This window comes from Dermacentor albipictus, chromosome 9 (genome assembly GCF_038994185.2).
Source record: "Dermacentor albipictus isolate Rhodes 1998 colony chromosome 9, USDA_Dalb.pri_finalv2, whole genome shotgun sequence".
NCBI lineage: Eukaryota > Metazoa > Arthropoda > Arachnida > Ixodida > Ixodidae > Dermacentor > Dermacentor albipictus.
In genome coordinates, this window is record NC_091829.1 from 2,244,063 (window position 1) to 2,260,276 (window position 16,214).

General features: G+C 47.9%; 1 protein-coding gene across 3 annotated transcripts in view; it reads right to left on the minus strand.

Moving 5' to 3' along the window:
* Window positions 1-16,214, minus strand: part of LOC135909224 (uncharacterized) — a 141,962-nt gene that overhangs the window by 105,057 nt on the left and 20,691 nt on the right. Inside the window, exons 2-3 of one of the 3 annotated variants that reach the window (XM_070524871.1) lie at window positions 15,708-15,779; window positions 11,547-11,614 (exon numbers count right to left, since the gene is read on the minus strand). In XM_070524871.1, the coding sequence (XP_070380972.1) occupies window positions 11,611-11,614; window positions 15,708-15,779 (76 nt within the window). In that variant the 3' untranslated portion in view covers window positions 11,547-11,610. Of the gene's footprint in view, window positions 1-11,546; window positions 11,615-15,640; window positions 15,780-16,214 lie in introns of those variants that run through there. The other 2 variants (XR_010566640.1, XM_065441091.1) reach the window with 2 other exon arrangements.

Sequence of the window (16,214 nt, forward strand, 5' to 3'; positions counted from 1 at the left end):
GTGATGAAGGGTTAGCTGGAAGGAGCGGCACCTACCTTGAGGCCACCACGCGGAAAAAGCAGGCGCCCAGGGGACAATGGCCCTTGTCGAGTCCGAATCACGCGGAAAAGGACAAAGGGAAGCAGGGAGAGGTAGGACAGAGTGAAAGGATGATTATCGCCGGCGACTCAAAACCTGGCTGGGTGGTCGAAACCAATTGTGGAGAGGGTGAAAGGCGATAAAAGAGTGGCGGATGGGACATTCCTAGGGCGGACACTGGGTTCTGTCATGGAGCGAGCAAAAGAAAAGCTCGCGGAAAATTCTCCCGTGCGTAACCTTGTCGAGAATCTGGCGGGCTAAATGACGTCCTAAACAGGGAAGGGACTGGACTAGCCCAGCGCTTGGCGAAGGGGGTGGACAACTTGCGTGAGCTATCCCCTCAGGTGCAGATCGTGGTGTGCACGGTGCCGGAGGTGCCTGTGCGTGACAGTCACATACAAAGAGCCGTAGTGGCTGCTAATGAGCCAATATGGAAAATGAGCCGAGAGAAAGGCTTCGAGGTTGTCGAAGTAAACAGGGAAGTGAGAAGTTGTGGTGGTTTTAAACGAGACGGGATCCACTTCAATTACAGGCTAGCACGAGAAGTGGGCTGGCGACTTAGTGGTCACGCTGATTCTTTTTTAGGGGGCCCACGGGCACTCAGGAGGCCAGAGTAGATAGTAATGAAGAACGTTCCCTAGGGGAACCTCAGAAGAGCATCGCCGTCGATAACAGAAAAAGGAGTAAAGCAAGGAAGAGAGCTCGCCATGCAATAGGCTACATAAACATGCAGGGCGGCAGAAGAAAGGAAAAGTGGGCAGAGATTGAGGAGCAGTTAAATAGAGAACAAACAGGGGTGTATACGGTTACAGAAACGCACCTTAGAGACTCAGAAGAGCCGCCAGTTATTGAAAATTATGTTTGTGAAGGGTGCAACAGAACCAAGTCGAAAAGAAAGGGAGGGGGAGTCGGAATGCTCATCCATCAGGGAGCCAAATGGAAAAGAGTAAATTCAACATGTCAAGAGCATCTTTGGTTACCAGGCAAAGTGAGTGGGAAAAAACTTGGCTGGCGTTACGTATTTGTGGACCGGAAATAATTGCACAGAGAAGAATAAAGAGTTAGTGGGATGCATAAGCGCTGATATTAAGGGTATCGGGAATGGTGCTGAAATTGTCCTATTAGGTGACATGAATGCCCACATAGAGGATTTAGATGGCTATACCGACAACGGGAAGTCAATGGTAGACCCTTGTGAGCAACATAACCTCGTTATCGTGAACACAGGGCCTAAGTGCACATGTGAAGGGAAGATCACGTGGGAAGTGGGAAGCCGGCAATCGACCATTGATTACTGCCTGATTGATGACAGAAGGAATTCATGATAAGTTGAGAGAAATGGTCATTGATGACCAAGGGCATAGCAGCATGGGGAGTGACCATAAAAGCATCATTTCGAAAATGGGACATGTAGTTTGGAAAGAAAGCAAGGAGCGCAAAATGACCAGTCCAAGTTTGAACGCTGAACAAATAGCCAATATAGTCACTAGAGTCGAGGAAGAACTTGGCCCCGACGGTCCTTACGCTTCACTGCTTCGAAAATTTCCGAGCCTGTCTAGACCACCTCATTGGACGCAATATGCACAACACGATGTGCCGCCATACCATACCAAACGAACCCTCCCCGCCTGAAAAACTAAAAATCGCGCCAGCAGAGTTCGAGCGCATGCTCGAGATCGGCATCGTACGACCTTCTTCTAGCGACTGGGCGTCTCCCCTACATATGGTTCCTAAGAAATCTCGGCATTGGCGAACTTGAGGGTACTACCATGCACGAAACAGAATAACAGTTCCCGACAGGTATTCTCTCCAAAACATCCAGCACTTTACGGTTGCCCTTCACGGTGCGACGATCTTTTCGAAGATTGACCTGGTACAGCCTTCCATCAGCCACCCGTCGCGAAAGACTATGTACCGAAGACCACCATCCAATTTAGCATTTTCGCATTTCTTCAGATGCCTTTTGGCCTTCGCAACGCCTGACAGTCTCTCCAAAGGTTTACAGACTCGGTTTCAACTGATTCCAACTTGCAGCTGCACATTTCTTCATTTCATCACTGCACCTAGCTTTTTCTCGTCCTCGACTGCACTTTTCTTCCCTTGGAACCCATTCTACAACTCTAAAGGCCAAACTACACGTACGCTTGCCGGCCCGTGAAAGCACGCTCCTACGCACTTCCCGCATGCGCAGACGGTGCAGGACAAACCGTGCGCGTCGAAGCGCGGCGCAAGCACAGATATCTAATGCTTACACACGCTAAAGAAATTGCCTAAACTGTAAACTCACCTGAAACGTTAGTTATGAGCGGATCCCGCATCCAATTTGTGATATCGTTCTACGATTCCGGCGCCCGTAGGCCTAAAGAGACGCGTCCGCATAGCAACAACAGGATTGTGGCGGCAACAGGAGTGGGTGTGCCGGCCGACCTGTCTAGCGTAGTTCGCCACTTCTCCGCGTCACGACGACAAAGTGACACAGCGTTCAGCACAACGGTGCTCAGCAGCGCATGTCGTCTGGTACTTGTGGCAGACAGCAGGCAACAAATAAAATAAAACACGTCGAGTGAAAAACTGTCATCTGTTGCCGTCAGTTTGTGTAATTAGGAGATACAGGTCTCTCTTATTGCGTGTTTGCAAGTTGCTAAGATATGTTTAAGCTTGTACGACAAAACGGTGAGCGGCGTGGTAGCAGAAGCACATCTCCGATGGCGAATAAGCGGAGTCCGCACCAAATAGTGGCGGTGTTTCTGCTTCAAAGGAGATCAACAAGCACACTTGTTTATTCGCTCTGAACTATAAATCACGGTGGCGTAAAGCAGCAGTGTTCTCAGCACCGACAAGAGCAGCAGCAAACACTACTTGTGGGCGAAGGACGCTTTCAGGAACAGTGCATCAAGCGCGACATCACGCAACTTGTAGACTAAGAAATGTTTACCAAGGATGCAACGAAATGGTTATTCCGCTCATATCTATAATATAATGCCTCAGTGTGAGTGAAAAGCTTTACAGCTCTAGATTCGCTGGTCGTCTGCGGTCTTCAGATGGAATCGTCCATCTTCTAGCACAACGGTCGGTTGCCCTTAGTCCAGGGCTCCGCTGGATGCTGCTGCCAGTTGTGCTCGCCGAATCAGACCTTCTTGGTCGACCTGGCGATCGCTGGAGAGCACTCCCTCCCATTGCTCCGCACTCGGGTTTGGTATAACGGGTACCACGTCTATCTTCTGGCATGCCCACGTTATGTGATACAGCGTGGGTGTTTCGTGGCACCAGGGGCATTTGTCATTGTATTGTGTGGGATAAATTTTGCTGAGTACGTTTAGGTTCGGGTACGAGCCCGTTTGTAGCTGCCTCCACGCGACAGAGTCATCTCTGCTAAGGGAGTTGTGCGGTGGTGGATACCGCTTTCTGCGGCCCTTGTAGTAATTTAGTATCGCCGAACAGTCTTGGGGTACAGGTTCGGTGTCGTCGAGGTCGCCTACAATAGATGCTCGGTAATAAGTGTACCCTCGAGCTATCCTGTCCGCCTCTTGGTTCCCTGCCACTCCCGTGTGTCCAGGCGTCCATACTATCGTATGCCTAATTGGTTCTTCTTTTGTTTGTCGTGGTGTTATGTGGTCTCCGGATTGGAGTATGCGGAGCGCTCCGTGCCCTATTCTGCCGCGTAGGTAGTTGCGGCACGCTGTTTGCGAGTCTGTAAGGATTGTTAGAGACCGTTTAGACCGATATCCCTCCGCTGCCGCTAGAGCGACGGCCGTTTCTTCAGCCTCGACTATCGTACAGCCTTGTCAGAACATTTTTGGGAGACTGATCACACAGCGTGATTATGACTGCAAACCCTCTGAGAAATCACAGCAGCCAGATGCGAATGAACCCTGCGCCAGTTATAGGACGTCAAGATTTCTCCACCGGCACTTGAGGAGCTTGTCATCGCGTACGTGTTCCATCATGCTCGGTCACTAGGCGTGGCAGTGGATTTCACGGCGTGAACGACCCTTTAGGAGAACTTGCGCAAAAGATGAACAAAAAGGAGGACAAAGGCGCACATGTGGCGGCTCGTGACTCGTGTTACCGCGTGTACGCGTGACGCTCGATTTTCTAAGACTACCATTCTGGGTAGGAACGGCGACGCCTCTTCTAGGCTCGCACTTGAAGCCTTCTTCATCAGGAAGTGATACGTATATAAGTGAGCCTTCTATCTCAATACTTGATGCTGAATTTGACTTCTTACGCAACCGCCTTTGATGTGCATGTGGTCGATCTTACTGCTCGGTATGCGAATGCATGACACGAGGATATATATGTACAACTCGTTCCTTCCTTTGAACAGCTGTAAGTAGCGCTTGTCTTTGTCCACCTTTCCTGTGTCTGTGGTTTTTATTGCGCTGAGTTACTTGTTCAGTCATTCATGTCACGTTTTCGGAAAGCTATAGTCTTGTTTTCTCTTATAAATCTGGGATATATTACCTGCCAAAACCGCGATTTGATTGTAAGGCACGCAGAAGTGAAAGACTCCGTATTAATTCTGACCACCTAAGGTTCTTTAACGCCCACAGAATGCACGGTACAGGGGCGTTCTTGCCTTTCACCCCCATCTAAATGCGGCCGCCGCGGACGGGATTCTATCCCACGCGCTCGGGCTTCAAAGCTAGTCGTGCAAGAGCTTTGCTTTCTTGGAAAGGTTGTTTTCAACCCGGCTATAAAGTTGTGGACAGGCTATTTGTAGTTCATCTTTAATATGACAATTAGTGATCTGGTGTTTAAAACTGATCATTTGTCCATGACCGCTAGCTTGATCTTTAACACTAAAGTCAGTACAGACGTAGTAGCTAAATGTACCGTATAAGTACTCCTGCTATAAAATTATCCGTCTACGTTTGACTAATCTATATTAAATTCGATACTTATTATTCGTGTTCGATTCGTATTCCAAAATAGTCGCAGTTTCGCCCGAAAGACGAAGCACCGATTGCGGTAGAAAATTATTACATCGATGTACGCAGTAAGGATAGCAGTTCTATCGGTCGTAAAAACTTGTAAACATTCGCTTACAAATTAACTTAGCGCTGTCTCTGTGCCTCTTTTTTCTTTGTACGTCCTGGTTCTGTCACGCTTACACATTGTATCACTGATTCAAACCGACTAGCCCGCCAACGTGTTTTAACTAAATTAATGAGCACGGTGTCACGGGCGGACAGGTAAACATGAACATATCTCGCTCGGTGAGCGTGGAAACTCGCTATCGAAATGCCGGAGTGATGAACGGTGGCAGCGATAAAATCGACCTTCGCGCATCTGTCGCTTCAGCGCAAACGAAACGTCGAAAGCACGGTACATGCGAAGCTACCGGCACTGCGCGCACTTCTGGCCCGCCTTCCTCGCTCATGAGACGCGCTCGCCGGCTCACCCTCGCACATACAGCACGTCGACGATTTCATCGCCCTTGGACTTCGTACGAAAACTAACGGCGATACCAACCACAGAAGCCTCCATATAATTGCTATCGAAGGAAAAAGTATTAGCCCACCTCTTTTACGTACCACAAAATGCCTGGGTTGAGCCAATGCTCTGTTGGCATTAATAATAAGTTAGCCAGAGAATCCATTTAGTTCACTACGTGGACATTTCGACTGAACAAGCGTGACAGTATAATTTAGTCATTCGCGCATTGATAACACTACTACGAGAAGCGTAGACACGAAGCAAATCGACAGCGGAAAACAGCTAACAGAGCCGACGACGACGCAACCTGGCAAACGACAGCTGCTTCCGCGCTGTTCACCGGCGCCGGCTCGCGATGGGAATCCACGAGGAGCGATGCGGCGAGTAAAAACAGGGAAGCGGGCGGCCAATCAAACAACAGTCGTAGTCCAAAAGCGAGACAGGTGGTCATTTTCGCAGCTGTTGATATTGCACGGAGCGAGCGCACGCTGCTGCAGCCCACGGGAGCGCGCGCGAAGCACTCCCGGCTCGAAGAACCCGCTGCCGGGGAACAACAAAAATCTACGCTTGCACACACAGGGCTGATCACAAGCGCCGTTTCGAAAGAAAAAAAAACGGCGCTTGGGAGCAAGCAGACGAGCAGCCACCCTGCGTGGGAAGGCAGCGGGTGCTCAGTCCTCGAGCTCGGCATGCTCTGGGAGAAAACAGCGCTCGGGTCCTCGCCGTTCGCACCAAGCTCGCTTCTTCAAACTCCGCCGGATCGAAAAAACGGCAGTATACCAGAATGGACGGCGCCTTTCCTAATCGCCAGCTGTTACATATCACGGTAACAAAAAAGGGTCATCCAGGAAACTGCATCCAGTCCGCCGGTTTGTCCTTGGTATTTCAACAAGGAAACATGAACACATCTCCCACGACGAGCGCGGACACTCGCTGTCATAACGCTGGAGTGAAGAAGCGCGGCAGCAGCAGCGAGCGAACTGACCTTCGTGCTGCGTCTCGCATCAACGCGAACTGCCAAAACCCAGCACGCGGGCGGACTCTGTCCCCGTCGCACATGGCTTTCAAGATACGCCTGGAGTAGAACGCCCCTCTTCCCTACCCTCTCCCAGATCCTTGCGCGCGACGGAAGACGCCGCGCTTCCTCCCCGCTTCCGTCGCTTGCGTGCGCGAGATCGAGCCGCGATCGATGAAACCGTGCGCTGTATGTGCAAGTGAAAGCGTGCGATCACCAGCTCACCATCACACGCTCTCACTCGCACATACAGCACACAGCGCGCGGCAACGGTTTTATCGCCCTAGGACTTTATACGGAACCTCACGGCAACGGTGCTGGCGACGCAGAAAAGCGTCTGGAATGTCCACATAATTGCTACCGCAATAAAATATTTCACAGAATACACACGGCAGAGCGAAAGACAATTCAAGAACACTTGGCACCGAGAAGTAAAGTTGATAAACAAAGCATCACTGAAACGAACGAAAGTAAAGGTGCGCTGTGGTGAATACAAAGAGTGCACAGGTTGTGCGAATAGTAAATCACTAAATTGGTGGGATTAGCCTTGCAGTAGCTGCCGGCAATTGCGCCACCGAAGCGAAACCTCAACAGTCATGGAGGCATTACGCAATCGGAGTGTAAACGAGCCGTATGTAAAAAATACTGAAATATATCTATGGCAGCTCCACAGCCACCGTAGTCCTCCATAAAGAAAGCAACAAAATCCCAATAAAGAAAGGCGTCAGACAAGGAGATACGATCTTTCCAATGCTATTCCCAGCATGTTTACAGGAGGTGTTCAGAGACCTGGAGTGGGAAGAACTCGGCATAAAAGTTGATGGAGAATACCTTAGCAACTTGGGATTCGCTGATGATATTGCCTTGCTTATTAACTCAGGAGACCAATTGCAATGCATGCTCACTGACCTGGAGAGGCAAAGAAGAAGGGTGGGTCTAAAAATTAATCTGCAGAAAACTAAAGCAATGTTAAACAGTCTCAGAAGAGAACAGCAGTTTACGATAGGTAGTGAGGCACTGGAAGTGGTAAGGGAATACATCTACTTAGGACAGGTAGTGACCGCGGATCCGGATCATGAGACTGAAATAATCAGAACAATAAGAATGGGCTGGGCTGCGTTTGGCAGGCATTTTCAGATCATGAACAGCAGGTTGCGATTATCCCTCAAGAGAAATGTGTATAACAGCTGTGTTTTACGAGTACTCACGTACGGGGCAGAAACCTGGAGGCTTACGAAAAGGGTTCTACTTAAATTGAGGACGACGCAACGAGCTATGGAAAGGATGGGTTTAACGTTAAGGGACAGGAAAACAGCAGATTGGGTGAGGGAACAAACGCGAGTTAATGATATCTTAGTTGAAATCAAGAAAAAGAAATGGGCATGGGCAGGACATGTAATGAGGAGGGAAGATAACCGATGGCCATTAAGGGTTACGGACTGGATTCCAAGGGAAGGGAAGCGTAGCAGGGGGCGGCAGAAAGTTAGGTGTGCGAACGAGATTAAGAAGTCTGCACGGACAACATGGACACAATAAGCACATGACAGGGGTAGAGAAGTATGGGAGAGGCCTTTGTCCTGCAGCGGGCGTAGCCAGGGTGATGATGATGATGATGATGACACGACCGCGTCTTGGTCGCGCCGGCATTGCTGAAGCAGAAGTGATTACTAATACTTTCAACTTCCGTCTCTTGAGCACTGTTAAAAAATGGCCAAGCTATTTACTTTGCTGCCTCTATTCTATATTGTAGGGGACGTACTATTTAAAAGTTGTGTGCGCATGTCGTACTTGTGCTATGCGGCGATATATTTTGTTTATTTCCGCACAGCATCGATGGAAGTCGCCAACAGAGACAACACGGATTTGTAGCAAACATTTTGTGGGAAACTGCAAAAATGACTTTAGCTAACACGCATTGTATGCGCCGACAATTTTTCCAGCGGCACATACGATGTCGTTTCCAATTACCTGCTCAGCGTCATTAACATGGCTAAGCAGACGCTGCCCTTTCGCCGCATTGCAGCCATGAAAATAATCGTCAAGCGTATCGACCTTCTTCAGGGCAAACAGGAGCGTGTACATCGTCCTTGGAATAAAACGTCCACGCACACACACGTACGCACACACCACGCTAGGTGCGAAACGTGCCCAAACATGCGCAGTGCAACAAACTCGACTCCACTCGACGAATAAACAAATTCGACTCCACTCCGCAATGACGGCACGCCTAGGGACACACGCCTACAACACGCGCTAAGAAACCTCCTCCTTAGTACCTAGGCAGGGTCATATATACAAGGAGCAAAAGCCCTCAGATTTTCTCTCTCGCTCCAGCTTTTCCTCGTGCCTGTGCACAAACGACTGGCGATCCCTCAAATTAACGTCTCGTGTTCACTTCGACTGGTGCCGCCATGTTGCCGTACGTAAGGCTCCCCTTGCGTGCGTTAGCGCTCCCCGCTAAATCTCGCGTACGTGCGTAAGAGCTCCAGCACCGTTTACGTACAGCGCATGCGCAGTGCGGTGCACGCAACGCTAACGCTAACTCTTTGCGTTTGCTGCTTTACGCTATACTAAAACTGTCTAATATCGGTTTTATTCTTTCATACAAACAGGCGGGTACAGCAGTAGAGCAGCAGCTTCCAGGTTTATTTTACGCGGACGATATTGTGTTGCCAGCTAACAAGCAAAGTAATTTGCAACGTCTGGATAATATCTGTGGACAGGAAGACAACAATTTGGGTTTGGAATTTAGTGTTAGAAAATTCGGTGTTATGGTATTCAATGGAAACAGTGAACACGGTGGCGATACAGGGCGAGGAAATACCTCGGGTAGCAGAACATAAATATCTTGGTATACGGATAAAAGAAGGCAATAGATATATGGAAACACAGGAAAAAAAAACAATAACAGTGAAGGGGAAGAGAAATGCAGCCATAATGAAGCACAGAGCGCTATGGGGATACAACAGGTACGAGGTGCTCCGAGGTATGTGGAAAGGTGTAATGGTTCCAGGACTTACTTTTGGAAATGCAGTTGTTTGCTTTAAATCAGGGGTACAATCAGGACTCGATGTGAACCAAAGGTCAGTGGGTCGCCTCGGATTGGGCGATTACGGGAAGACTGCAAATGAAGCTGTGCAGGGTGATATGGGCTGGACTAGTTTTGAAGTGAGGGAAGCTCGAAGTAAAATTGAGTATGAAGAACGACTGAGGAATATGGAAGAAAGTAAATGGGCTGGGAGAGTGTCGAGGTATCTGTACAGGAAAAACATTGATTCACAGTAGAGGAAAATGACTAGGGAGCTTACCAGCAAGCATGCGGCCTGTAGGGTGGGCAACACAGCAACAAAGAAGGTCAAGCGGAAAGTCAGAGAGGCTGAATTAATCTCATGGGTGGCGGCAATTGAAAAGAAATCTGCCATGAGTAACTACTTAACAGGAAAAAACGAAATCAGGAAAGAAACAGTTTATGATAACTCATATGGAAGCTCATTACTTTTCGAAGCCAGATCGGGATGCCTTAGAACACGCACCTATAAAGCGATATATAAGAAGGAAGAAGAAGCATGTGCTTGCTGCAGTAAAGCTAGAGAAACTATGGAGCATGTTTTATTAAAATGTGAAGACGTCTACCCTGCGGTCGATTTAGGCACCACTGGCCTCATCGAAGCCCTTGGGTTCAGCGAGAGCAGTGGAAAAGGAAACTTGTCCACAATAGGGATTAGTAAGAGGCGATTGGAGGATTGGTGGAATTAAAGCAGGGAAACGACAAAAAACGGAGACGTACAAAAGCGCAGTTCGCAAATCGGGGTCAGAAAATTTGGTTGTGGAAGTTCATAGTGCTTTTTTTTTATTCTTCAACCTAGGTAGGACATTAGGCAGTATAATAGCAAGAGCTTGGTGGCGCAACCCACCACCCCGTTCCAAAGGGGACGCTCATAACATCCATCCATCCAACGAGCCTTACTATAGTTTCTTTTGCTTACTCATAGAGAGCGCGGGAGCTTTGAGGCACGGACATAGAAAAATCTATGAGAGGGTAGACATATACAGCTCCGCTGTAAAAGTAGCAAGAAAATACGCACCGCAGTTTAAGGCGCACAACAGCTGATTTGACGAAACAGTGTGTTCTCTTTAGGCAATCGGAAAGACTTAATGTCTGTTATCTTTGATTTGTATGCTTGATTCTTTTCCTTTTTCTTTCTGCTTAGTCCAGTTATTTTTGTTATGTCGACGGACAGTGGTGTATGTTCTGACTTTTCACTTGCTGCCGGGTACTGCCCCACAAGCCATCTGTTGGCTTGGGCAGGCGCATATTTGTACCCTGTAAATCCAAATAAAGAACATATTTCTTCTCATTTATTAAATACACCCCACTGCGGCATTCTGGAATGGCTTCGAGGCGAGAACGCTGGCAACTCCACTGACCACGCTGGTAAACGCAAGTTTTGAAAATTTTGTCGTCATGGGTCAGGCACCCCACTCTTTCTACACGTTTGAAGCCAACGTGTCTGAAGCGAAGAGCGGCGCCCGCGGTAACAGAAATCTACCCGTTACATCCTACGTGTTTTGATGACTGTGACGACAGGCACCACTAAAGGTTGCCACGTACCAACTTGTAATGGTCTGGCAACAATGTGGGCCGAATAAGGGGTACCAAGCACGAGGCCCCGTAGAGCGGCAGAGGAGGTTGGCTTGACGAAGCAATCACGTGGCGCTCCGTCCTTCCTCCGTGTTTGCAAGCAGCGAGGCGCCGTGAATTTCGAAGGCCACGCGCAGGCTTCGCGGCGACGCCAATAGATGGCGCAGAGCCTTTAATGGAAAGCCCGAGTGAGGAGTCCCGCTGAAATACACGCTTCATACATTAGGCGTTTGGACAGTGACAATACGTTGTGTCGCCATATTTCTTCAGTGGTAAGCGCATTACCGTCGACAAGTAATCGTGAGATGGTTCCTGCCGTATTTTTTTTACTACTGAGTGATATCCACGGGACCTCGTTCATGTTGTGACTATCAGGGAGTCTGCTGCCATTTTGGGCAGCACCGTGGACCGTCCGTAACCATGAGGCACCTTGACATTACCTGCATGCGCGGAAAACAGGGATAGAAGAAAGTGCGGCTGGTGCGACTGTCCCAACTTGCAGCGCTATCTGCCACATGCCCCAGAGAGCCACGATCAACTGGTCTGTTGTGTCACCAGCCTTACAAGGAATTCCATCCATCTAGAAAAATTCGTACGCCACGGACCACAAAGTAATTGATAAACAAAATCAAGAGAAAAAGAGAGAGGGGATATAAGGAAAGCAGGGATGTCAACCAGTCAGGAGTCTGGTTGGCTACCCTACGCTTGGGGGAAGAAAGAAGTGGAAGAGAGAGCAGGTACAGAGACGTGAACAGACAGTCATTGAGTCCAAGCTGCTCGGGCGAACCAGACGTTCTCAGAAAACACAAAAGTGCCTTCACTGTCGTCTGAGCCGATCATCGGTGGGGACGGTGCCCTGTCCACTCAGAGGACGATCATCTAGTTTCCTCAATGTGTTTGACAAAGATTGTCATCGTGCTTGAAATTCAGGACAGTGACACAATAAGTAGTCAATGTGCTCCTCACATTCGAAAACATCACATGCACAACTTTCAGCCGTTCCAATTAGTGTTGAGTAAGCTTTCGTGAAGGCAACTCCCAGCCACAACCGACACAGAACAGACGCTTCAATTCGGTGCAGTCCTGCCGGAGGTCTGTGTTGCACTGAAGGGTTTAGCCTATGCAGTCGGGTGCGCCTTGTATGTGCGGTATTCCAGAAGGAGAGTGTGCGTGCTAGAATGCGAACTTGTCTTGCAGCGTCGGTCCTTGAGACAGGAATGTGGACGCAGCGATCTTGCTTGTTTGACGTCCGAGCTGCCTTATCTGCGTCCTCATTTCCGCAATACCGCAGTGACCTGGTGAAAGGAGATATCATGTCCTTTTTTCTCAAGTGATGGACAAGTTCCACGATGTCGCACGTGAGCTGATCGTGAGTTCCATGTCGGAGAAACGACTGCACACATTGCAAGGCCGGCCTTGAATCGCGGAAGACTGGCCGTTTTCGAGGACTCAGCATTTATCCCACGAAGCGCATCGCGGAGAGCCGCGAGCACTGCAGCTGTAGACGTAATAATATGGCAAGTCTTGAACCACCGGATAAATATAGCGCCACCTGAACTGGTGGATGTAGTTGATCCATCAGTATAGACCAGTGGCGTAACCAGAAAGTTCGGGGGCGAGGGGGGGGGCTCACGTTCTAGCTCGTCCTCCTCCTTATAGTATTTGTGTGTGGAGAGATCAAATACATGAATAATAACTGCATTGCAATAGTCAAACAGGCTGCCAACGAATTTTCGAAGGCTACGCGCTCTCAAGACAAGCAAAATGTGTATTTTTTCATAAAAAAGTATACTCGTATGTCCCAAAAATTGCATGTATGTCTTTCTCGCCTCTCGTGACCCACAGTTGTTAAAGAATTATAAAGCACATCATAACAAGCTGAATAGGGAAATTCAGAATGCTAGAACTGCATATTGTGATAGCACTTTTGCGCAAGCTACAGACCACCCGCCACTCACACGGAAAAAAATAAATGCAATATTTGGCAGCAATGAGGCTACCAAATAATCTCTTGATAAGCTATTGAGCTGAAGATTAATTGGACTTTAGTTAACGGTAAAGAACTAGCCAATACTTTTAATGACTAATTTGTAGATATGGATGATCCCCCTATCGCGGGTGCTAACACATGCCATCAGAAAGAATCCTGCGAGGGTACAGTGACGCAGCATATCTGAGTGCGAGTTGTTCTAATTTCTAGTTAGAAAAATAGTGCTGCCTGTGACTATTATAACATGCAGGCACGTCCAAAAAAAATGTGTTGCAGATCTTATTGTGGGACCACTCACGCGCATTCTTTATCTCTGCCTTTCCAGTCGTACTTTTCCAATGCAGTTACAAATCGCCAAGGTTGGAGTCCTTCACAAAAAAGGTGGTCCGAATAATTAAAACAATTACAGACCTATATCAATGTTGCTTGTGCTTTTAAATGTTTCAGAAAAGGCTTTACTTTCTCGCGTATCGTCTTTTAGAGGAAAACATGACCTAATAACAAACGCACAATTTGGGTTTTGGCTGTACCGGTCCACAGACCTCACCCTCCTCACACAGAGAGAGCATATACTGCAGAACATTGAACGTAAAAATTTAATATTGGGGACTTTTATTGATTTCACTAAAGCGTTTCATGCTCTGAGCCACATTCTACTTTAACGCAAGCTGCAATTCTATGGCACACGTGGCCTAGCGCACATTACTCAGTCCCATTTGAGCAATCGCAGACAGTGTGTAGAAATTCGTCATCACCTTTCTTACGTGAAAACCATTTCTTGCGCGGCGTAACCAATGGAAGTATTTTAGGACCATACTTTTTTTAATTTGTTCATTAATGATCGATCAGGATTTCATTTTTGTCATATTTGCGGACGACACAAGTTTATTCATTCCGGATCCTGTGGCACTATTTCGCCGAGGAAATGAAATTCTCTCAAAACTAGAGCGCTGGGCCTCGAGTAATGGACTAACTATAAATGTGAAGAAAACCAAGGCCATCGTATTTAAGGGCAAGTGACTGACTGCACATTTTTCACTCTTTTTAGATGGCAATCCAATAGACATAGCAACTTTAAATCTTTAAGTGCGATATTCACTGAACATATGCTTTGGGACATACAGACCGATTATGCAATAACAAGGTTGTCATGAGTAGCAAGCTTATTTTATCGGAATAAAGATGTGCTACCCGTGAACATTAGGATGTTACTATATCACTCATTTTTTTCTAACATGGAATACCACTTTCCTGTGCATGGGGCAATACAGCGTCGACTAATATAGGAAAACTCGCTCGAGCCCAAAACAAAATCTGGTGTTCTTTGGTACATTGCACCGGCTACTCTGATAAAAAAATATGGCCTAATCTCTATGGCAAACTTTTACGATTATTGCCTCAGCAAAACATTACAACAAAAACGACTTCACTGTTCTGATCTAACCTGCCTTGAGAAACTCGCATTACCGATACACATAATAATACAAGAAATTGAGAGTGCTAGAATGTGCCACTAAACCGTACTAATTACGGAGAGCAGATGCTCAAAACAACAATTCCAAAATTCTTAAATTACTTTTGTGATCGTGGTAACGTGTTAGAAAATCTAACCGCATTAGAAAATAAGCGTGTTTTTTATAGTTATGTGTCGTTTCTGTTTTCTCTTTTTTTATATTTGTTTGCATATATAATCGTTCCTATAAATTGAACATGACTCACAAACTTGTACTTTACTTCAACATTGTATAAGCCGGCATGCAAGTATTTTTTTTGTCTTTTAGTTCGTATTATTATGCCTGCAATAGATGAGCGAAACGCTTATACTTGCGTTATTCTTTCTTACTAATTTTTGCTTGCTGTAAACGGCTGCTGCTCAAACGTACGAGGGTGAGAACCTGTCAAGCTGTATCATCGGCAGCTTTTCTTTTTCTTTAGCGCCTCCATGTACATTGATACTACATGAATAAACAATTATTGATGCGGAAAGATCAGCACATCGTGACAAGTGGCTAAAGCGCAGCCTTCACATATCCCTGCGAGCGTTTGATTTATTCAAAACACTTTCTGCGGTTCACTCCAGCCACAAAGCGACAATAAAGTTGGCACGATTGCGGCGAACGGAGGTCGCCAGACGGTCACCGATGTTACCACAGCGCAATGACGACAGCGCAAAGCTTCCGTGCTTCGCCAAAAAAATAAATACCAGCTTTTACGGCCGTGCTAAAAGAAAGGATGAAGCAGTATTTAACATACGCAAACACAGAGGGCGTAGCGGAGGACATGTGGCGCACACTATCAGTGGTTCAGCCATTGCCCACCAGGCGGCGTCTATACTCGACCTCGTGGTCAACAGTGCCGGCCCCTATATGCCACCACCTAGAACGAGGCTGCAGGTGTCTGTTTTAGGTGCCTCATACCACCACTTCTAGCGCTTCAAAATCCGATCTCATAAAATTATGGAACGGGCTGAACGCACCCGCACCTGGCTGCCCAGATTGCTCAGGCTGCACGCAACGGTCGGCTCGGTGGGTGCACGTACGCACCTTGGTGGGCACCGCCAGAGAAAAAGGACGCGTCGACTGCACGAAGCCGAAAAGGCCACGGCGGCGACGAGCCTGCAAGGAAAGGGAAGCCGCGAGAAAACTCGTCACCACTGGTGTCTGCAATCACTCGCGTCTTGCAGTTCTTTTTTTTTTTTTAGCAAGAGACAGACTCAACTGTCAGCCAGCCGCGTGCATTAAATTATTTTTGTCTGCACACGAGAACAGAACGTTTCCTTTTATTCGGTGCCCATCAAATGCGCTATACACTATCACCTTCAACATTATGCGATCGCGTGCGTTGACGCAGGCCCCTCTCGTCAGGCAGAGGGTAGCGCGACGCGGTGCAATGAAACGTTTTATAACAAGGGCCTCGCGGGTCGCCGAAGCGACGCGAACCGAGCGGGTTGCACGGCACAATGGGCGCGGAAGAGCCGATACGCGCGCGGCTAATCGGGCCACACAAAAGGTTCGCTCCGAAGGAGGAATCGCCGTTTCGCGCCCCGCCCG